The sequence below is a fragment of the Saccopteryx leptura genome, chromosome 2 (genome assembly GCF_036850995.1).
Source record: "Saccopteryx leptura isolate mSacLep1 chromosome 2, mSacLep1_pri_phased_curated, whole genome shotgun sequence".
Classification (NCBI taxonomy): domain Eukaryota; kingdom Metazoa; phylum Chordata; class Mammalia; order Chiroptera; family Emballonuridae; genus Saccopteryx; species Saccopteryx leptura.
In genome coordinates this window covers 199,374,736-199,398,466 of record NC_089504.1, presented here as the reverse complement: position 1 = coordinate 199,398,466, position 23,731 = coordinate 199,374,736, and the positions used below count along the sequence as shown (strand labels likewise).

At 40.2% G+C, this 23,731-nt stretch overlaps 1 protein-coding gene across 2 annotated transcripts in view; it reads right to left on the bottom strand.

The window, feature by feature from the left end:
• The window catches only part of ARHGEF26 (Rho guanine nucleotide exchange factor 26), a 136,965-nt gene that overhangs the window by 12,040 nt on the left and 101,194 nt on the right, over positions 1-23,731 (bottom strand). For both annotated transcript variants that reach the window (XM_066369910.1, XM_066369911.1), the window contains 2 exons: positions 22,995-23,149; positions 2,783-2,992 (listed from right to left, as the gene is read on the bottom strand). In XM_066369910.1, the coding sequence (XP_066226007.1) occupies positions 2,783-2,992; positions 22,995-23,149 (365 nt within the window). The remainder of the gene's footprint in view (positions 1-2,782; positions 2,993-22,994; positions 23,150-23,731) is intronic.

The following is a 23,731-nucleotide window of genomic DNA, read 5'->3' as shown; positions in this document are numbered from 1 at the left end:
GGAATAATGCGACAGAACATCCCAGAAAAGAACCTAGCCTTGGTATAGAAAGAACTGGACATGCCAATTTACTTCCTACTCGTTCTGAGCAATCTGAGGGACAAGTGGTGGAGAGGCCATAAATTATAAATCAGACAGCCAGGAAGAACTCTGCAAGAGCTGGCAAGGCCTGAATAAAAAATAAACAGTCCTTATAAACACAAGGAAAAGGAAAACACAGAGTAAAACCAACAACACTTTCACTATCGCTAACCAAAGTGATGAAAGAAAATCTGTTTCTAAAAATTCTCTAGAACATCTGGACAACCATGAACCTCCAAAGTGTTTAAGATGTTTTTACCCTTCATGTCTTATAAAATCCAAAGTTCAGACATATTAAACACTCTTTTTAAGACTGGCTTGCCCAAAGGAAGTTGAGCACTGTTTTCACTGGACAAGGAGTTCAGTCACTTTATGACGCCCTCCTCAGCCTTGAGGTTGGGTGTGCTTCCTGTGGGTCACCTGCACACACCAGCAATCACCACATCTACCTCAAGTCAGCCCCACGGAGGGGAAGACGCAGTGGCACAGCTTGGGAATGTGTCAGGCTTTCAGCAGTTTCAATACAAGAATTCTGGGACCTTTAGGAAAAGGCATTTCTTTATCATATAAACAAACACATATGATGAAACTCTTTTCCTCAAGTTTCTGTGAAACACTCTATTTTGGCTGTTTTCAAACCTCAAATATCTTGACCTAAACCTGTCCCTCTAGGTTTTTTCCAGCTTTTGAAAAGTTATTTCTAGTGCCAAGAGATACAAAATCTTCTCACCTTTTATATGAATGGTTCCTAATTTTAACTTTGGGGGGGGGGGGCGACAGGGACAGACAAACAGGAAGGAGACAGATGAGAAGCATCAGTTCTTCACTGAAGAACCTTAGTTGTTCATTGATTGCTTTCTCATATGTGCCTTGACTGGGGGGGGGGGGGCTACAGCTGAGCCAATGACCCCTTGCTCAAGCCAGTGACCTTGGGCTCAAGCCAGTGACCTCTGAGCTTCAAGCCAGTGACCTCTGGACTCAAGCCAGTGATCATGGGGTCATGTCTATGATCCCACACTCAAGCCGGTGAACCTGCAATCAAACCAACGACCTTGGGGTTTCAAATCTGGTCCTCAACATCCCAGGTTGATGCTCTATCCACTGCACCACTGCCTGTTCAGGCTAACCTTTTTTTTTTTAATGCAAGTCTCTAATTACCAGGCACAATGTTAAAATACTCTCAAAAAGTAGACATATTCTTTGGACTTACTTATGCTAAGATTTTATCAGTCTCAGGATGGTTATTCAGCAGCTGCTGATCCATTTAATCATGCCGTGTGGGCACCTTGGCAGATGTGGGTGGGAGATGTGCGTAAGAACACCAGAGGACAGAAAATTAGGGAAACTTCTTCCCCTCCACTGGTCTACCCTCTGGCCCAGTGTAATCTGTCTGTAGTAACTGTTCCAAGAGCAGGTTTCCAGTTTCTAAACAGATAAATTGGTCAACTATCTCCAAGTGGACCAAGTCAAAAAGGCAGACTTGAAAATGAAGCCCCCTTCCCTTCCCCCTGGGTGACGATGCACGAGGCACTAACTGCTCACAGAACTGCAGACGCACACGGACAGCTATGTAACGGCCAAATAAACCCAGGACAGGAAGAGGATTTGCCAGTATGTCCCCCAACCTGAGAATCTCTTATAAGAGAAATCACTGGGCTTTCTGTTGTCTGGTTGAAGGCAGATGCTGAGAAAGGACTTCAATTTCATATCTAAGAAAACGTATGGCACAAACTCAAACTATCAGGTAGGTCATATTTCTAGGGCTCAGAGGTCATATTTGTTTATCCATTACTAAAGTAAAATAATTTTTAAACCACTCTCTAAATGTAACATCACATCACTTAAAGTATAGCAGCACCCCCTTCTCTGAGGTTTCGCTTTCCACAGGTGTCAGTTACTGAGGTCTGAAATATTAAATAGAAAATTCTAAAAATAAACAATTCGTAAGTTTTAAATTGCATGCTGCTCTGAGAAGCTTGAAGAAATCTCCCACTCTTCTCTTCCGTCCCGCCCTGGACGTGACTCATCCCTGTGTCCGGCATATTCATGCTATAGATGCTCCCTGCAAGTTAGCCCCTCCGTAACTGCATCATAAGACAGTCGATAGGAGCCTCACACTGTGTCCCATTGCCTACGCCATTCACCTGACTGCATCTCATCATGGAGGCACTGTATCATTTCACATGGCCACAAGAAAAAGGGTGAGTCCAGTACAATACGTATTTTGAGAGAGAGACTATACTCACATAACTTTTATTACAGTATATTGTTATAATTATTGTTTTGTTTAATATTAGTGATTATTGTTGCTCTCTTATTATATCTAATTTATATATTAAAATTTACCATTGGTATAAATGTATAGAAAAAAAATAGTATATATAGAGTTCAGTACTATGGAGGTCTTGGAACATACTCCCTGCAAATAAGGGGGGACTCCTGTGCAAAGCATCCATCAGGATTCATGGACACCAAAAATAATACCCATCTTTCAAGACATTGAAAGGACCACAATGAAAAGATGGGCAGCATCTGTATAAAGCAGCTAGCTAGACTCAGCGCTGGGCATGTAATAGGTACCCAACAACAAAATAAATAGTAGCCACTGTTTACTATTTCCAGGGAGTCTATAGACTGAGGGCAATTAAGCAGGGCAGACTGATCCCAGATATTTGGAAACCCTCTCCCCACCCATACTCACTGTGTTTCGGCGCCTAGCAGCATGTCTACTTTCTCATTCGCATGGTTACTAAGGACTGTCAGAGTGAAGAGATAGCTGGCAGAGCTCTGTCTTGAATAGAGTATCATGGAACTGTTCTTCCCTGGAGAAGAATTAAGCTCTTCATTGTCAAGGGATTCCACTAATAGTTGATCTCGTAAGGAATAATCATTGACAATGTAACTTTCTTCACTAAAAGGAAAAAGAAAACAAACATGTCAATACTTCAGTGGGTAAGACTGTTACCTGGTCACTTTTTAAGTCACAGTTTGAGGCATGGCAGTGGGTGGAGGGCAAGAAGAGTACAATTTATTTTAAAATATAAATTGTAATCTAAATTATATCTACTGTTGATGATTCAGTATAATCCTTCCAATTAAACCTATTAATTACTATTTTTCTATAATATACTAAATTGTATGAAGACATACAAAACCTTCCAGGTTTCATTTTATAGCATCCTGGAACTGTTGTTAGTGACACATGCATGCATCATGAAAATGCTTGAATAAGTACACTTCCTCAATCTTGCCTCTATCAGAATCCCAAACCTATCCAAGCTCTCTGTAACAAGGCCTCATTCCCAGTCTCCAAACCACCCAGGCTCAGGAGAGGAGAAGAGTCCCAGAGGTCTGCTTGCTTCTGGCAATACGTCCTTCTCTTCAACATGCATAGCTTCACCACCACCTGCTTCAGAAACCACCAGAACTACTCCTTCTATCCCTGGTCTGTCTGGAACTTATCATTGCCCTGTTATCATATCCACTAGCACTGTGAACATGCCTAACCTGGCCCCACCTCCCTGAGCTCCTTGGCGGGTTCCTGACCACTTTCACTGTGTCCTCTGACAATGCCCCTCACTTAGGGAAGCCAGATAATTCTTCTTATCCCCTCCTTTTACCTTCTTGCCTTAATAGAAACTGGACCCTCCCTAGAGAATGCCACCTCACCAGAAGGCTGTCTCCTTGCTTCTCATTGCTGCTTCTAGATGATGTCACTTCCTCTTCCCCAAAAATCCTCAGCTTGAAGCTCATGCAGTCTCCATCTCACAAGCACAGTCATTTACAGGCCTCTGGATCACTCTTCAGCCTCCCTCATGAGTTCAGTTGATGGTTCCCTTTCCCCAACACTACTTCTTTCTTGAAGTTCCATGTAGCAGAGCCTTCCAGTATCCTGGCCTTCCCTGACTTCTCCTTCTCTAACGATCTTGTTCTCTGCCCTACTTTAGCCAACCCCCCACTATCATACCAAAGACCTTGTCATTACTATAAATAACAACCTTTCTGTAATCCCAATGGCAAACACAAGTCTAACCAGCACTGCCTGTTTCTCTACCTCACCTCTTCTCACCAACCCCAGCAATTCTTCAACCCGCCAGTTCCTGTTCCTACAACCCACTGACGTTACTACCTTTCTCCCAACCTTAAACTCTTCATGTCCTCTCATTCATGCTTACTGAACCCCTCAGCTTGGATTTCTTGGAACTTAGTTATAATCATTCCTTGCATACACCCTCATCTCCTTGAAAAATCCCAACCCTGCTTAGATACAGCTTTCCCTCTATCATGAATATGGACCTTTGCAGTTCACATGGGAGAGCTCAACAAATAATTGTTCAATAAATAAAAGACTATGCAGGCCCTGGCCGGTTGGCTCAGTGGTAGGGCGTCAGCCTGGCGTATGGAAGTCTCGGGTTCTATTCCCGGCCAGGGCACACAGGAGAAGCCCCCATCTGCTTCTCCACCCCTCCCGCTCTCCTTCCTCTCTGTCTCTCTCTTCCCCTCCCGCAGCCGAGGCTCCATTGGAGCAAAGATGGCCCGGGCACTGGGGATGGCTCTGTGGCCTCTGCCTCAGGCGCTAGACTGGCTCTGGTCACAACAGAGCGACGCCCCAAATGGGCAGAACATCACTCCCTGGTGGGTGTGCCGGGTGGATCCCGGTTGGGCGCATGCAGGAGTCTGTCTGACTGCCTCCCCGTTTCCAGCTTTAGAAAAATACAAAAAAAAAAGAAAAAGAAAAAAAAAAGACTATGCAGTAAATTCGAGTATATTCTATGAACAATATCAAATTGCTACCTTATTTACTAATAAACACAAATGTATGAACTTAGGGGGATTGAGAGAAAATAAAAATCCTTATCTAGTCAACTATACTAGAAATTTCAGAATAAGCCATTTGCTCAAGATTTCTTAAGACTTCTTTTGGCCCTAGCTGGTTGGATCAGTGGTAGAGTGTCACCCCAGCGTGTAGAGGTCCCAGGTTCAATTCCCGCTCAGGGCACACAGAAGAGGCGCCCATCTGCTTCCACACCTCTCCCCCTCTTGCTTCTTCTCTCTGTCTCTCTGTTCCCCTCTTGCAGCCATGGTTCACTGGAATGAGTTGGCCCCAGGAGCTGAGGATGTCTCCATGGCCTCCTCCTAGACTGGAAGAAAGAGCTCTGTTGCTCAGAGCAGCATCCCAGATGGTCAGAGCATCACCCCCTAGTGGGCTTGCTGGGTGGATACCAGAAGGGGCGCAGTAGTAGTCTCTTTGCCTCCCTTCCTCTCAAGAATAAAAAAAAGAAAAAGAACTTTTTTCAGTGTTGGACATCTGCCTGTCGACCATGCCCTTGTAACTCTCTTTGAAAAACTATGATCTTTTTTAAAATTTAGTTTGATAGTTGTCCTCTCAAAAAAATAACAAACACAGTTATCATATATAAAAGCAAAATACTGCCTTCTGATCAAGCCTTTTGCTGCTAAGGTAATACTCTCTATTAATTGAAAATTCACATGGCAAGATCACTTCAAAGCTCTCCTGAAACTGCATAGTCACACCAGGGTATATAAAAGTATTTCTTACACCAAAATGAGGTTTATCTAAGCTCACACGATTTTTATTAAGGGAAAAGAGAGGATGATACACTCTGCAAATGTTATGTTTAAAGGACCATGTTTACCAGAAACAAAGCGGTCAGTTTTTAGAAGAAGAGAAGTTTATGATGTTTCTCTAGCTATCTCAGGCATAGATTTAATAGCCTAGGACTCAAGATAAAACAAACAAACAAAAGCCTGACGTGTGGTGGCACACTGGATAAAGTGTTGACCTGAATGAAATGCTGAGGTAGCTGGTTCGAAATCCCGGGCTTACGTGGTCAAAGCACATACCTGTTCCTCCCTACTGCCCTCCCCCCTCTAATCAGTAAATATTAAAAAAGAAAAAAAAAGAACAAAAGCAAAAACTCAACAACAAAAAGAGAAAAAGCAAGATTAAGGAAGGCTCCCTTATAGTCCTCTCCCTGCACCTCCTAATTGCTCTTGGTCCAACTCACAAGTTAATAAGAAAGACTACATATTAGTCAAAGACACTCATTCTCGGTTAAAATAATCTGCTTCAGACAGAAAATTTAAGCACCCTAATGTTGTGTACCTGGATGTTTTAGTGCCCTAAACAATGAGACTAACTAGATACTCTTCGCATTTCAAAAAAAAAAAAAAAAGAGGCAAAAAATTGCATATGCTATAAAGTAATCATTCAAGATGACTGATTCAAAGAGGTCTTTAGCATAAAGTGCTTTCACTTATTACACAGTCCCCAATAAAATTCAAGACCAAGAGTTCACTGGAAACTAATGAAAACTAATATAAATAAACTACCTAAATCTTTTTTTCCCTCTTCATTTTAGAGTTTCTATTTTCCCCAGTGTTTGCCTAAATACAAATAATACCAGCTATTGTATTTTACAAATGCTTTGAATCTTTGTCTTTGGAGGTAATTAGAGACAGAATAAGTAGATCAAGTATGATAGAATGTTTTTCATTGTTCTCTTAAGTGATAACAACTACAAAGCCATTAAGAGCTAGGGTGACCATTGACCCAGTTTATAATTGTTATTCTCTGGAATATCCACTTTGGATGATGAACTGTGGCCACTTTATTCACAGCTCTGAGAGTTCACCTCCAGGTATCCATTTCTAAACATCTTCACATCTGTGTCATTGAATATGCCTTAACAGGCAACTCTCCCTCTGTTTTAACTTTTGAGTCCAAAATAAAAAAAAAAAAAGGAAATGTTTGCCTTAAAAAAATAAAAAACAAGAAAAAAGAAAAACTAGTTCAACAGACACATTTTATCTAGACTTGTAGAAACTTCTTCATCACATAACATTTATAACTTCTTCACTACTCCTAATAAATTTAATATAAAAAACTGGTTTTCATTTAATACTATTGAATGATTTATCTTTGTCAGCTATTATTCAAACCCAGTAAAACAAACATTGAAAAGTAGTGCACTCTTGCTAGTCATTTCACTGTTCATGCTCTCTCACACACACACTTAATCTCAGAGGTTAAAAATAATTGTACCCCCCCCCCAGGTCTGCTAAATACTGAATGAAACTCCTTCTCCTAATGTCAGTCAGCCTCCAATTATCTCTCTCATGCTGACACAGATGCTAAAATATGTGCGCAAGCATAAGGAAGAGGGGAGATTCTATAACCAGATGAAGTTTCCCAACCTTACTTCCCTCCTCTGCTTACTCACTCACGTCCAGTAAGTACAAAGCCGGCTCAACTGGGCTGGGAAAGAAACCGTTCCTGAGGGAAGCTGATGCTAATCAGACTTCCCCATGTTTGTCTCTAGCCTTTCGCAAACATATGGTTTACATAGTCTCTGGAACAATTTGGATCATGTAATTAGGAAGTTAAATTGCTCAGAAAAAGGCAAATGGAAAAACCACCTTTCACCCCATGAAGAAGTTTATATGTAGACTTCCTCTGATTGTCTTATCTGTGCTCCAAGTTCACCAGCTGCTCCTCAGGGCTGTCTGCTTTGTGCAGACAGGGACTCCTATCACGTGCAGCGATCAAGTCTATATAAGTCTGTCGCTCAGTGGTGTAAACAATGATGGTTCTGCGGGTTAAAATCCACTTAAAGTCCAGTAAACTTTGTTGAGAATCCTTTCTTTTATTTATTTTTTAACAAGATAAAGAACTAACTGTAGAGAACAGGATGTGGTTAAATATATACCCCAATTACTCTTCCCTTGGGAAGTTATTCTTTTGTTAAGTAGTTCAGAGTTTTTGGTTCTATTAAATGCTCGAGTTGAAAAATTATATACTGTATTTTATGGTGAAAAGTGTCCTTTATAGCCTGACCTGTGGTGGCGCAGTGGATAAAACATCGACTTGGAACGCTGAGGTTGCTGGTTCAAAACCCTGGGCTTGCCTGGTCAAGGCACATATGGGAGTTGATGCTTCCTGCTCCTCCCTTCTCTCTATTTCTCTCTCTCTCACTCCTCTCTAAAATGAATAAATAAATAACGTCTTAAAAAAAAGTGTCCTTTATAGAAATTAAAATTATTACGGTGACACTGGTTAATAGGATCATATATATTCAACTGTACATTTCTATGATACATGGTCTGCATATCACATTGTGTGCCCATGACCCAAAGTCAAATCATCTTCCATCAACATACATATATTTGGTTCCCTTTACCCTCTCTTACCTCCTTACCCCCTTCCTTTGGTTAATCACCATACTGTTGTCCATGTCTATGAGTTTCAGTTTTATATCCTACATGAGTGAAATTATATGGTTCTTAGCTTTTTCTGAACTGACTCATTTCACTTAGCACAATATTCTCAAGGTCAATCCATGTTGTGACAAATGGCAGAATTTCATCTTTTCTCATGACTGAGTAGTATTTCACTGTATCTGTGTAACACATCTTTTTTATCTAGTCCTCTATCAAAGAACACTTTGGTTGTCAACATGTCTTGGCCATTGTGAATAATGCTGCAATGAGCATAGGGGTGCATGTATCTTTGCAAATAATGTTTTTGAGGGTTTTGGATAGATACTCAGAAGAGGAGTTGCTGGGTCACATGGTAACTCTATCCTTAATTTTTTGAGAAACTTTCATACTGTTTTCTATAGTGGCTGTACCAGTTTGTATTTCAAAGAGCAGTGAATGAGGGTTCCTTTTTCTCCACAGCCTCTCCAACATTTACTACCTGTCTTGCTGATAACAGCCATTCTAACAGGTGTGAGGTAGTATCCCATTGTAGTTTTGATTTTTATTTCCCTAATACTAGTAAAATTGAGAGTCTTCATATATTTCTTGGCCATTTGTATGTCATATTGGGAAAAGTGTTCAGGTCCTCTGCTCATTTTTTAATTGAATTATTTGTTGCATTGCATGAATTGTTTACATATTTTGAACATCAACCCCTTGTTGGACCTGTTGTTTGCAAATATCAACTCCCATTTGGTTGGTTGCCTTTTTGTTTTGTTGTCAGTTTCTTTTGCTGTGCAGAAGCATTTCAGTTTGATGTAGTCCCATTCATTTATTGTTGCCTTTGCTTCCCTTGCCTTTGAGGCCAAATTCATAAAATGTTCTCTGTGACAATGGTCCATAAGTTTAGTACCTATGTTTTCTTCTATGTAATTTATTGTTTCAGATCTTATAGTTAGGTCTTTGACCCATTTTGAAATAATTTTTTGTATATGTGAACAAAGTATAATTGAGTTTCATTCTTCCCCATGTGGCTTTCCAGTTTTCCCAGCACTATTTACTGAAGGGGCTTTCTTTTCTCCATTGTGTGTTGTTGTTGTTGGCCCCTTTGTCAAAAATTATTTGCCCATATACATGTGGTTTTATTTATAGGCTCTCAATTCTGTTACACTGGTCTGTGTGTCTGTTTTTCTGCCAATACCATGCTGTTTTGATTACTGTAGCTCTGTAGTAGTCAGGTGGTTGTTCCTCTCCTGTGTCAGTGGAAGCCCATGGTTATCCTGGATTTCTACCCCACTCAGCAATAAACAAACCATATTCCTCCCACATCCCTGCTAGTGTGGTATCCAATATTTGCTTTCTTAAAGCAAGTATTAGGGAATATGTTTACTTTTCTGTCCCATTACATTTCTATAAAAGCTAGAATTATCCATAATGAGCATATACCATATTTATTACTTTTATACCAGGACAACATTTACAACTGCATACAACATACATTTTAAAACTCCAGAACAAGGCCCTGGACAGCTGGCTCAGCAGTAAAGTGTCCGCACAGCGTGTAGAAGTCTCAGGCTCAATTCTCAGGGAACACAGAAAAAGTGACCTTCTGCTTCTCCATCCCTCCCCCTCCACCCCTCTCATTCTCTTCTCCTGCAGCCATGGCTTAAATGGTTTGAGCAAGGTGGCCCCAGGTACTGAGGATGGCTCCATGGCTTTGCCTCAGGTGCTAAAATAGCTCAGTTGGCAAGCAATGTAGTAGCCTCAGATGGGCAGAGCATCACCGGGTAGAGGGCTTGCTGGGTGGATCCAAGCTGGGCGTATGAGGGAGCCTGTTTGTCTGCTTCCCCACCTCTCACTTAATTAAAAAACAAAACAAAACCCACCAAAACTACATATATACTGCAGGGAGTGCAGGATGATAGACACCAACCTCAGCACAGGAGTTACTCTGGGAAGAAGAAGGAGAAGATGGAATAATGGTGAAGAGACTTTAGGATAACCTGCAGTGTTATATCAGGTATTTTGTATAAAAATCAGAGATCTGAAATATATGGTAAAAAGTTAGTATCTGTTAAGTATGAATAAGTATGTTATGGTTTGATAATTTTCTATACATTTGAGATATTTCACAATTTATGGTAAAAAGAAATTTAAAAATAATAAATCCATAGATATGAAGATTACTATCATTCTAGGTGTCTGTGAATGCCTATGGGTATAGCTGGAGTGACTACTGGACAATGGAATTTTGCCCTCCAAACAACTCATTATTTGCAGATGACATCATTGACTGAAAAGATATTACAAGGTGACAGTAAATTCAATCAAGTGGTTGGGTTAAAAAAGAGGTTCTCCTATATATAAATGACATTCAGAAAAAATAAGAGAAGTAATCTTTATAAGCCACAAAACATAAAATATTTAGGATTAAATTCAACCAGTTTCTGCTATACAGAGACAGCCTTCCAATACTGCACTCAGAGAAAGGCCTGAATAAACAGGAAAATTTGATATTATAGAGGTATCAGTTATTTGTAATTGATATATAATTTTAACACAATCCAAAAAAAGTACAAACAGTGATTTTGGGGGACAGCAAGGAGAAGGAGCAATCAAGCTGATTCTAAAACACACGCAAAAAAATAAACATGTAAGAATAGTCAGAAAGGTTGTGAAAAGAATGAGAGTGAACTAGCCTTATGACATAGTAAAACTGTATTGTAGAGCTACAGTAATTCAAAGATAAGAACAGGGCATGAGCTGACAAATGGATCAGCAAAAGAGAACAGTGTGCTCACAGATGGACCCCAAACACATCTGGGAATTTCGTACATGATATAGGAGACATTTCAAATCCATAGGGAATTGATGCATTAGTCAACAAATAATATTGGGTCATCTGGAGAAAAATGTCTAAAAAATATAAAAAGTTGGATCCCAATTTCACTCCATAAACCAAGATGTTTCCTTGGACCCAAGTTATGGGTCCTTAAGAGTCATGAAGAAGAGGTGGTGACAGAATAGGCCCTCCTGCTGGGCTTAGAACCATCTGGGCCTGCCTTGTGATCAGGGAGGTGCTTTTAAACATGCAAATACCTTAGGGGAATTTCTATATTAACTCTTATTAGCAAGCGTCTTGAGTACATAATAAGGACAATCAAGAATGAAATATAAGCTCCTTGACCAAGACAGAGCCAGGAGTATGGAAGGAAAGATGGAGGGAAAAGTGGATTGTCAAGGACAGCTTTGCCACAACTCATTGTCAGCCCTAACTGTTACTTTGGCATTGTTCTGGAACTTTCTTTTATAGCTAAAATCTGACAAGTAAAACCCAAACAGCATCTCTAATTCTTCCTTTTATTAAGGAGTTACATGTAAAAGGAAGGATGCTATCAAGAATTATGTAAAACAAAACACAATTTTATGCATATATCACCAAGCTAGTGTTTATTTTTTACCTATTCAATAGTTTCCTTTCTGCAGGCTTTCTATAAAACATTCATGCAGCTTCCCTGTGGTGAAAAAACCTTTACTTCTGTCTGTTAGTGTCCAGACAAATGTCTCCTCAGCCAGCAGCTGCCTGTGTTTTTGCTGTCTCAGACCCTGTGCCTACATCCCAGTGAAACTGTTCCCCAAGGTCATCATGGCCCAAATCCAAAGACCTGGGTTTCACCATTGTTCTTGACATCTACTCTATTTGATGATGTTGAGCACTTTTGACCTCCTGAAATTCTATCATCTTCTAATGCCTTTGCGACTATTTCTAAGTCATGCTTCTTTGGGGTCATTCTCCAAGATACTCTCTTAGGCTCTCTGGCTTCTCTCTCAGGGATTTAAATGGCTCTGCCATTTTCCCAGTATGTCAGTTCATGGGAGTACACCAGGTTTTATCAGATAAAAGACAGTCTTCCTTCCTTCCTTAAAGAGGTGTATGAGAATTCTTCCTCCGCTGATTTTAGTTTGTTTCTCCTCTCCGTCTGAAAACATGATTTCTAAATCCCCGTATTTAAGCCTGTGTTCTACTGGAATAAAAATACTCTAGTTCAACATTTCTGGGATGGAGAATATTGCACAATACTAAAACTTATTTTGAGTTAAGTGATCGAAACGCATGGTGTTAGAATTATACAAACAAGTTCTTGGTGAAATAACATACAATTTTAAAGTAGTAAGTACAGTATAACAATTCAGGGTACGGACTTGATTTAGAATGTCTATAAAAATCCCTATACCATCACTCATTTACTTTGTGATTTGAGCAAGTTATTGATTCTCTGTTTTCAGTTTTCTCATCTATAAAATGGGAATAATAACACCAATTTCTTTGGGTTGTTATGAGCAGTTACCTTATTGTATATAAAGCTCTTGTAATGATGTCTGGCTTACAGCCAGTGAATTAGATATAAATGTGGAAAAATATAATTAGATCTAAATGCCTGTGTTGAGAAATTAATAATTTGGCAAATGCTCCAACCAGTAAAACAGGGCATAATATTTACCGAGAAACTGATTTCTAACAGCATTACTTGCTCAGCTCCTCAAAATAATTCTGAAGACTAACTAACAAACATGCCACATGCTTCCTATTTCATTGTCAAGAATATAACAGAGGGTGGAGATGAGGGTCACATTCATTGGTAAGATAAGGATCTGTTGTGCTTTACTGTCACCAAAAAAGATAGCCAGTGACCCACAAAAGGACCACGAATTCCCCATTCTTCTCACCATGGATCTGCAGATTCCATAAGCTGGGACCTTACTGGCTGCTCACGGATGCCCTGGACCCATGGTCCTTGACAAAGAGGAGATGGGCAGGTCCAGAGGCTCTAGCACCTTACTGAAGCTTTCTCCCTGGCCTAACGAGAACTAAAAAGCTCTGAAGAGCATGTAGGCAGCTTCTTAAGTTGGTAACAAGGTTATTCCAAATTACCAGAGTAATTCCAACATTCCAATTTAAGTTTACTTCTGCTGACTTCCTCAAATGAAAAGGGAAAAATACAATGAATTCACCTTTTAAGCCACAAAGTTATACTGTCTCCTACTCAGCTGTGAAGGATGTTGCATGAAAAATACTACTACCAAGATGTACATGATTCACATCAACTTATAAAATAATAGAAGTAGGTCATCTGACACAGGTTCTTGATGGGGAGGTAGAGGCATGGACTTAAATGCAATTTTTCCTAAAGCTGTATATCAGAGGCCATAAATCTAGGTCTGACCCTAGACTGCACCACAGCTTTCAGATGTATAGCAATGGCTAAAGGTGTCAAAACATTTTTTAAACAACAAAACATTCTAGAAACAAAGGACAATAATTTAATCCTTAGAATGAGAAACACAATGCTAGGAATAATGACACTCAGCATGTATCTCTGTCACTTGGCAGAGATTGCTCACTGCATTAAGAGCTTTATGTGCATTCTCACTTAATTCTCACAGAAAATTCTATGAAGAAGATGCATTATTGTACCCATTTTACAGAGGAGGAGACTGAGGCTCTGAGAGTTTAAGAGTAATTTGCTCAAGGTCACATGGCCAGGATTTGGGCCCAGTTCTGTCTAATTCTAGACTTTGAGATTGTGCTTTTCCATCACGGCAGCTTTCAACAATAAATGGCAATGTCAACTCTTCTCACAGACAAGAGGACACAATACACTTACTACTCATCCTACATAGGAAGTGAGGGTATGTAGAGAGGCCAGAGGAAAAAAGGTGGAGAAAAAAGGGAACGGGGCTCTCACCATCTTAAATTTTTTTTTTTATTGTTTATTTTTTACAGAGAAGAGAGTGAGTCAGAGAGAGGGACAGACAGACAGGAATGGAGAGATGAGAAGCATCAATCATTAGTTTTTCATTGCGCGTTGCAACACCTTAGTTGAACATTGACTGCTTTCTCATATGTGCCTTGACCGAGGGGCCTTCAGCAGCAGTAACCCCTTGCTGGAGCCAGCGACCTTGGGTTCAAGCTGGTGGGCTTTTCCTCAAACCAGATGAGCCCACACTCAAGCTGGCAACCTCGGGGTCTTGAACCCGGGTCCTCTGCATCCCAGTCCGATGCTCTATCCACTGCGCCACCGCCTGGTCAGGCTCACCATCTTAAATTTAAAACCTGCTATCACCATGGTCAGATATAACCAAGTTTTATGCTGCAGGAATAAAAGCTCTTTGAGCCAGTCTTAATTAGCTTTCCTTTTTATTCAGGCTACTCTAAAGTTAATTTGCCAACAAATGCGTTTATCCTGCAGAGGAAGAGAGACAATGTGAGGTGACTGCAACTTTCTATAAAGGGAAATACTTCAAAATGGAAAAGCTCAAAGTGGGACCAAAGACACCACAACCCTTTCCAGGGAGCTCGCACAGATTTAAGCCACTGGGCATTCAAACTACTTCGGAAAATGCTAAGTTGTAACATAAATCCTGAATGTATGATAATAATCTGGTAGTATTCTATTATAGAAAATCCTTCTCTTACACCCTGAGGATTTGTAATGTGTCATAAAGTTCAAGTTATGTCAATGTACACAATATTTATGGAACAGGAATCAGGAAGTGGCAACTTACTGTCTTAAATATCCACAGGAAGGATGTGTTATGAAAAGGAAACTTTTCCTTACACTCTGATGCTAGATTAGCCAAAAGTAGAGGAAAGCTCACAAGTGCAACTTGGTACTGGTTCTAATTTTCTCCTACAGCATTTACAACTACAAAAATACTTCACAAAAGCTTGTTTTGGAAAACGTGTTTATCAAGACAAACAAAAAAGGTGCGGAACGTCTAGAACGTTTTTCCTATTATCATTGGATAAGGAACGGCAACAATATTCTAGAAAAATAAAGTCAAGAAGTAATGAACATAAAGAAATTGTTTAGAGAGGAGACTTTAAAATCAGAGACACATGGGAATCCTGGCTTTGCCGAGAGACTTTGGAAAAGAGGCTTTCTTTCTCTGCCTCAGCATCCTTATCTGTAAAACGGACATAAAGCAAGGCTGCTGTGATTCCTCAATGATATATAGCACATAAACTCTGAGCTCAGTGACTCGCACACCATACATGCTCAATAATACAGGTTCTTATCATTATTACCATTATGATTCCTACTCATATAACTACAGGGAATATCCCAAAACAACATGGTTAAATCATTTATGTGTAGAGAACTCAGGACAAGAAAACAAATCCAAACATGTGTATATTTACTATTATAGATAACAAGACCAGAATGGATTTCAGCGTTCTTTAGGTATTATGCCCAACACCCACACCACACCCATCTATCTGCTCCAAATGTGCGGCAGGGCAAGCCTGGCTGCTGGGAGCAGAGGCACTGCCACGCAGATGCTCACAGGACCCCAGCTGGATGACCAATACCAGCCAAAAGGAAGTGGGTTTTCATCTCCAATCACTTCTGTCACTTTTGAAACTATGGCCCCCACCCGCATTTACCCTGAAAGAAAGGTGTCAGTTCTTTTACGTTCTTAATTTTTACTTAGATATTTTTTATTAAATTTATTGGGGTACAGGTTTCAAGTGCACAACTCAATAAAACATCATCTGACACTGTAACATTCACCTATCAGCCCAAAGTCTCTTTCCACTCATCCCCACCCTTTGCCCACTTTGACCTACCTGCCACCCCCCACTCCCTCTGGCTATCACCACACTGCTGTGTCTGTGTGTTATATATATATATATATATATATATATATATATATATATATATATATATATATATATATATATGTTTTTTGCTTAATCCCTTCACCTTCTTTCATCCAGTCCCCAACCCCCTACCCCTCTGACAGTCTGTTAGCTCTTTCCATTTCCCAAACTACTCATACGTTAATTGGGTGTTCTGTGGAAAAGAGGATTTCTTTCCTAGTTGTAGTTGGAACTACTGTCTAATCACCTGCCAGCCTCCCCACTTGTTGTCCCTCAAGCCCCAGTGTGCTCAGCCCGGGGAACGCATCGTGGCTGAACCAAACAGTCACGGCTTTCCTGTTCCCCTTTGTCAAGTGCTGGCTTTCCCGGCCTCCCTTGAAAAAGTCCTGTGACCCATGGCTAAACCATGAGATACAAGAAGTCTTCTGGGGACTGTCTGGGACAGGTTTTCCTCTGCTGATAAAAAAGAAAAGCCACTTGAGGAACAAGCCCCTTGGTTAGGCCTCTGATTTTCACCCTCGCCTTCTTCTATTACCTGACTGAAAATATGATGCCTGCAGGAAACATCTGAAACCAGGAAGCTGAAGAATGGAAAGGGGCAGGGTTACTGGTGACCCCTGGGTCAGACTGACCACTCTCATGTCTGGAGAGAGAGGTAAAAGCCTTTTGTGTTAGAGCCACTGTTATTTGAGAATTGTTCCAAAGAGCCAACAGCTTTCTAAGTGGTCCAATAGTAAATCTCTTAAAGAGGAATAAAGAGTAGAGGATTTCCCAAACTCACCCAACTTATTATATGTGTGTATGATAGTTCAATATTATTATTGCTTAACCCTTTCATATTAGTATACTTTTACTTGCAGCTCAAAACGTTAACACAGTAGTACAAAATAAAAGCAAGCCAAAAAGAACTTCCTCTACAGAGCCCAGTTTTGCAAATACAGTCCTAATAATTCTATAGGTAAAACTACAGAGGAGATAAGAAGCCACATGATAAACCAAGATCTAGATTTGTTTTTGCCAAAAATATTTTAAAATGTTTCCTTAGAAATGAATATATAATAGAGGGGAATACAAAAATCATCTATCTGTTAAAAAATAAAAAAGAATTCAAAGATTTTTTAGCTTAGGGGGAAATAGGACGAGGCATGCATTTATTGTTCATATTTAATCATTTACATAATTGGTTTGATAAAGTAGGCAGTTAGACAGGCATTGCAGAGTAGGCACGAAACGCCAGGTACTGAAGGTCACGAGGGCGGAAAGCCCTGGGTACCCAGCAACCAGAAAAACTGGGGTGGGATCTTGTTCCCCAGAATGACCTTTCCTTTTCTAGTATATTGCTGGTCACACAATTCAGACCCCCTCCCCCGAACCCTCTTCCCGGGCATGTCACTAGTCATGTGATATATATACGCCCTTAGAGGAGAAACAAGGGGGCTGGAGACAAGCTTCACACACCACTATATACAAGCCTGTACATGAGCACTTCCTTAAGCATCAGCCCTCAAGACAATAAGGCCCTCAAAACCCACTCAAATAATCTTAAGAACAAAGAATCGGGTCTATGACCACAGAGACAATTTTGGTCAAACTACAGATAGCATCTAGTCCTCAGTTGTGTTTCAGTTCCAGGCCCAAAAAAGCAGCAAGGCCACATGGGCAACGCCATGGCTCACATCAGGACTAGCTGCGATGACTAATGACACACTGCCCTAGCGCTAACCAATCAGTGGCAACCATGATCCTGAAAGGACACACCTATTGTGATCTTCTCCTGAGACCTCCCCTAAAATTCCTGCCTTCAGAAAGCAGATAAAAACCCTTCAGACAAAGAACCCAATGCATGTGCTCTCTCTATATGTATTCTCTCTCATCTTTTATCTCTCTCCCTCTCTCTGTCATATACTTGACTTTCCCCATCCATTCTTTCTCTAGCAAGTGTACTCCCTCTCTCTCTTCCCTCATTCTGTCTCTAGGGTACACCCACACCTTTCTCGCTCTCCTTCTCTCAGGTATGTTATCTTTGTCTTTCTCCTAAGCTCCAAAGAGCCCTTCTTCTGCCTCTGTAACTTGTTTCCTGAGTCCACGCAGCTGAGCTGGCTCACTTCTTCTACCCCTATGACTTTCTAAGGAAACTTTCACTTGTATTTGAGTCTTGGCTCTGAATTCTTTGAGGACTGAGGTCGAACATCTCATAACATTTGCTGTTAACAGTTGACATTCAACAGATATTTACAAACGAATATTATAGACCAGGCACTGGGCTATGCACTGAGGATTCAAAGGTTAATAAGACAGACCATGAACACATGGTAATACAAATGTCATTGCAGAGAAAATGCAGGGTTTTCTGGGACCACAAAGCAGCAGATATAAACCTACTCTAAAGGATTTTATAAGAACTCCCAATGCACCGGTGTGACAATTAATCTAAGACCTAAACAGTAAAAAAGATTTTGGCCTAGAAAAGGTCTGCGATGGGGTTGGTATAGGGGTAGGGAGAATATTTAGGCAGAGAAAGAAACTTGTGCCAAATCCTGGTGGTTATAAAGGTGCTTCAGGGAGGCTTTATGTTTAGTGCAAGGTAAGACCAGGGAAGGGTAGTTTGCAAGGGACGAACTGAGTAGATCTGATTTTGAAAAGCATGCTCTGCTTGCACAATGTAAAATTGATGGTGGGATGGTGGCATGAATCCAGTTAGGTGCGTCTTATGGCAAATTCAAGGTGGCTGGCACAAGGACAGTGGCAATAGGAGAGAAGCAATTCCTGTTCTGTCTGGAAGAATAGGGAAGCTCAGAAAGGAACAGAGAGTCAGGGTAGTCTTCAGGTTTATTGTGGAGCAACCACCTGGAAAGACTGCCCTTTTTACTAATAAGGGAACTGACCCTGGAAAAGAAACGTGTTTCAAGGAGGTGATTTCAATGAAGATAACCTACAAGAATGCCAAATAGAGGTGTTTAAGTCCTGTGCATGATATTCCAAAATTATGAAAAATGTCATCAAAGTTGGAAAAAATAAACGCGTGTTCTAGAACTAGCTTAAAGCATGACAGCACATCTATTAATTATATGTTTAAGTGAGACAGTGACAAATGGCGGGGGAAGTCAAGTGGGTTGAACTGTGACCTCCAAAAAATATGTTGAAGTCCTAATCCCTTGTACATTTGGCCAAATTTGGAAATAAGGTCTTTGCAAATGTAGTGAAGTTAGGATGAGTTGATTCTAGAGTAGAGTAGCCCCTAAATCCAGTAACTGCTGTGCTTATATGGAGAGGGGGATTTCGAGACACACAGAAATACAGGAGAGAGTACCCATGAAGACAGAGATAGAAATGGCAGTTAGGCTGCTATAAGCCAAGGAACCCTGGGAGTGACCAGGGGCTGCAAAAAGCAAAGTAGGATTCTCTTGAGGGCTCTCAGAAGGAGGGTGGCCCTGACAATATCTTGATTTCAGACATTCGCCTCCAGAACTACAAGATGATGAATTCCTATTGTTTTATGCCATCCAGTCATGGCACCTCGCTATAGCAGCTAAGAAACTAATACAGGGAGAAAACTCATTCCTAGCTATGGAAGAAATTGGCAAGGAACACCTAAATCAGATATAAGGCAGCTATCTGAGAACAATAAGACAGTTAACTACCTTACAAAGTAAGTCTTTGGGGAGTTTGAATCTATTTAGATCTTAGATTCAGTTTCCACACTGCCAAACTAGGGACAAGAGTAGTTAATCCCTAAGGTTGCACATAGCATCTAGTCTACACACTGCAATGGAGAATTATAAGTAAGTTATTACTAGGCACAGATTACATGGTATGATACATTATTATCCATTAATCTGAGTACAACATGGCAAGCAATTTGCTTGTGTCCAATCGGCTCATTTTCTTACCTTCTAGACTCTGAGGCAACAGTTGACAGTTTGCCATCACTCTAGGACAGTGGTTCTCAACTGGAGGCAATTTGGCCCTGAGAAACAAATGACAATGCCTGGAGATACTTTGGGTTGTCATACTTCATACCCGGGAGAAAAGTGCTCCTGGCCAAGAGTGGGTAAAGACCAGGACGCTGTGGAAACACCCTGCAGAGCAGAGGGCAGCCCCACAAAGAGCCAGAAGGTATCAGCAGTGCAGATTTGAGAACTCTGCTCCAAAAGTCCCCGGGTCACCTGTGAGAAATCCCTCAGATTTCACTTTCTCATGCAAAACAGACTGATCATGTGTCCTCTCGAAATGTGGTGGGAGAGATTATTAATACAGTGACTCACAAACAGCCCAGAGCTAACAGAAACTTTAAACTTCCCTTAGATACTTGAAAAAAAAAAAGTGAAAATTCCTGTCTTAGAAGACAGTCATGGTCACTGCCTGCTCCACAAGCACTAACAACAACACAGCTCTGCACAGTGGAGGCATCCACCCAGCCCAGCCACCTGCAGAAAGTGCTCAGCATGAAGCAGTGGCCAGACTGGGGAGCTGCGGGGGGGGGGGGGGAGGGGGGTCCTCCCAAGCTGTCTGTCAGTGGCCCGGGAGCCTCCCTAAAGCTAAGGACTCCGGGAGGCCCAGCAGCTAAGCTTGACTGAACCCTGGCATCAGGGGGCGCACAGGTAGTTCTCTTGATCTCTGCCTCGTGGCCACACCTAAATTGTTGCCTAGTTCAAAGCTGTTGTATCTCCTTCGCTGCTTGCTGCCTCTGGCATGCGAAGCATCTGCAGTTGACTCCTTGAAGCTGCAGAGTAAATACGGCTATGCATACTGTACATTTTTAACCAGCCTGTTTACCAAGCCTTTGTGTTCTGCTTGTCACTGTCGTCCCAGTCAGGTCAAGAACAACTTGAGCCTCTAACGCCATTCCTTGAGTCAAGAGCACCTTAGAAATATGTGTGATGAGCTCACCGTAAGGGCAAGAAAATTCCAGTTTTGGTAAAGGCAAAGATACATACTCAAGCTTCCCTCTCCACTGGAACGGTACACAATATTTTGCTCTTACTTTTATTATAGTAGAAGTTCAAGCATACCTGAGCAAATAAATGTGGGATAGCTAGGAAAGCAACACGAAATTTAATTAAAAAAATCTCCTGTGGAGGCAAAAGTATGCTGCTAAATAGACTAGCATATGCTTTGATTCTAACTTTCAAAAATCTGTATTTATTCGGTAGCTCTATACAAATTCAAGAATAAAAGTTGTACTATACTGGTTTAAACATCCTTAATGGTTTCACCAATTCACTGAAGAAATTATAATCAAAACTACATATTTAAAATCAGTTTGATATACTTTGTCATTAAAATAAAAAGTTTTGGTAAAGCTTTTGGTCCAATGAGACAGAATAAATATTTCAACAGCTGCAAAATGTTACAAGTCAAGAGTTCTGGCATTTGAAGAGTCACATATATAATTACTCTTCCCCCAAAACAAAACATCTCGAAGAAAGCCAAAAAACATGCTATCTCATAGGAAACCAACAAAACATAAAAATACAAACATTATAATGTCTCTCCAGTATTTTATTTATAAAATTTACTTAGCTACTGAGATTATTTAAACTGCCCCAAGGTAAGAGAAATAATGTCTTCTTAAAGTTACAGAAACACAACTGTCCAAAGCATGAAAAATAATCACCAGCATCTTTATGTATTTATCACAGTTGTATTATGGCTTTTCAGAGTAGACCATCCAAAGTTTTCATTTCAGCTAGACAGCCAAGCAGCTTAAATCATTCATAACACAGTCTGACCAAGAGGAGCAAAAAAAAAAAGTTCAACCACTGTTCCAATTTAGTTGAATATTCAAGCTAAAACGTCAGCAAGTCAGTACTATTTAAATAAACATTTTATGATAAATTTAGATATTTATTTTATGTATCACAGGAGTTTGCTTCCATGATTCTCTTCACCTTGACTAAGCTGTACCCATGAACTACCCCTGTTTCTGTTACATGCCAGCAATTCTGCCCACCGCATTGACTTCATATGTGGAAATAACACACCATGAATTGATTTTTTTTTTAAGTTCACGTTCTGGGAAAGATAGACTATTTATGAAGGACCAGCAGGAAAATGTTTTCAATCTTATATATACTGAGTATAGTTAATAATGACTGTTCCCTAGAGAACAGGAGAGCTGAGGAGAGAGAGAGAGAGAGAGAGAGAGAGAGAGAGAGAGAGAGAGAGAGAGTGTGTGTGTAGTGAAGACAGAACAAATAGTATATAAAAAAAAGACTTGTACATTACTCCTCCTGGATGTCTCCCTAGAGTAGGACATGAATAAACGAGCAGAGAAATCTGAAGCTGGAGATATAAACACTCTGCCAACCAACTGATTTCCTTTATATTCCCTTAAATATTCAAAAGCAGCCAACATCTTCCCAGTCATGGAGAAACATTTTAGACTATCAATCATTAAGAGCAGTGGATTTTAAATTAAGTTACAAGGAGCACTAGACTTGCACCCAGCTTGCTCTCAACCAGAGAAAAAGTTCTATGGAGAAGAAATGTGAAAAATGCTGATCGGGAGTAGTAAGCGTGTGGCCTTCTCAGGGATGTATGTCATGAGAATGCAATGAGATGAAAGTGTAACATGCTTAGAACAGTGGCTCTGCACACTGCAAAAGCTCAGTAAAGCCTGGATAGAATAGTGATGCTCATAATGATCCAAGTCTCAACTGCTCAGGTAATTTAAAGAAAAGGAAGCACAGATGCTACTAGGACTCCAGGTGCAGAAACCATACATCTAACATCTCAAGTTTTAAAGGATGGCAACCTCTAACAAGCATTTGAACTGTAGAGCTTTGAAACTAGATACCTCCTGCCTGATGGCTTGGTTCTTTAGAGCATCATTCTGAAGCACAGAAGTTGTTGCCAATTCGATCCCTGGTCAGGGCACATACAGGAACAGATCGATGTTCCTGTCTCTCTCTCCCTCTCTCCTTCCCCCTTCCTTTTTTTTTTGTCTAAAATCAATAAACATATATATATGGAAAAGACAAAAAGAAACTGGATACACAGTGAGCAACAACACAAAAACGCTTACCTCTTCTTCTTAGTGATAATGAGCACGTCATTAAAGAGAAAGAAGTAGACTTGCTGTTTGGATGTCCTCCGGGAGAAAAGCACAGTGTCTTCTACATAAGCTGTCAATTCACCTCTCTTTAGCAACCACCGGGAAGAGGAGACTAGAGGAAAAGGCTACAAAAAGGGAAAAACTCAGCAATCAAAGCACAATGAGGGCTTTTAATATTACTGAAAGTAAAATATAAAACTTTCATTCAAACAAATTATACATATTATGGCATACATGATTATTTTATAGGTATATTTTAATAAAACATAATTAGAGATGTATAGTAATTTCTAACAGAAAATGAAAAAGAGCAATTTATTTACTAATATAAGAAAACTATTAACTTGCTTATATGCAACTAAAACTCAATGAGAAAATGTAATTGGGCCAACTGCACAGTCTTGTATCACTCTTCTGTTAACATCTCAATTGAAAATGAAGATTGATAAGGAGTCACCGAAATTGAAAAGCCTTAAAATGAAATCAATTTCAACTGTAGCTACTTTAAATATCACAAATACAGAAAAATACAGATAACTTTAGTTAACAGGAGACAGATAAAAAAGTCCACATCCACTTTATGAACTAGAAAGACTTTATTCAAAAAAACACAATCCTCTCAAATGTATGATTTGTCAGTATATTGATTATTTACTTCACCTATTCTGAAGAATACCTGTTCTTAAGTTTATGGTAGTATTCTTCAT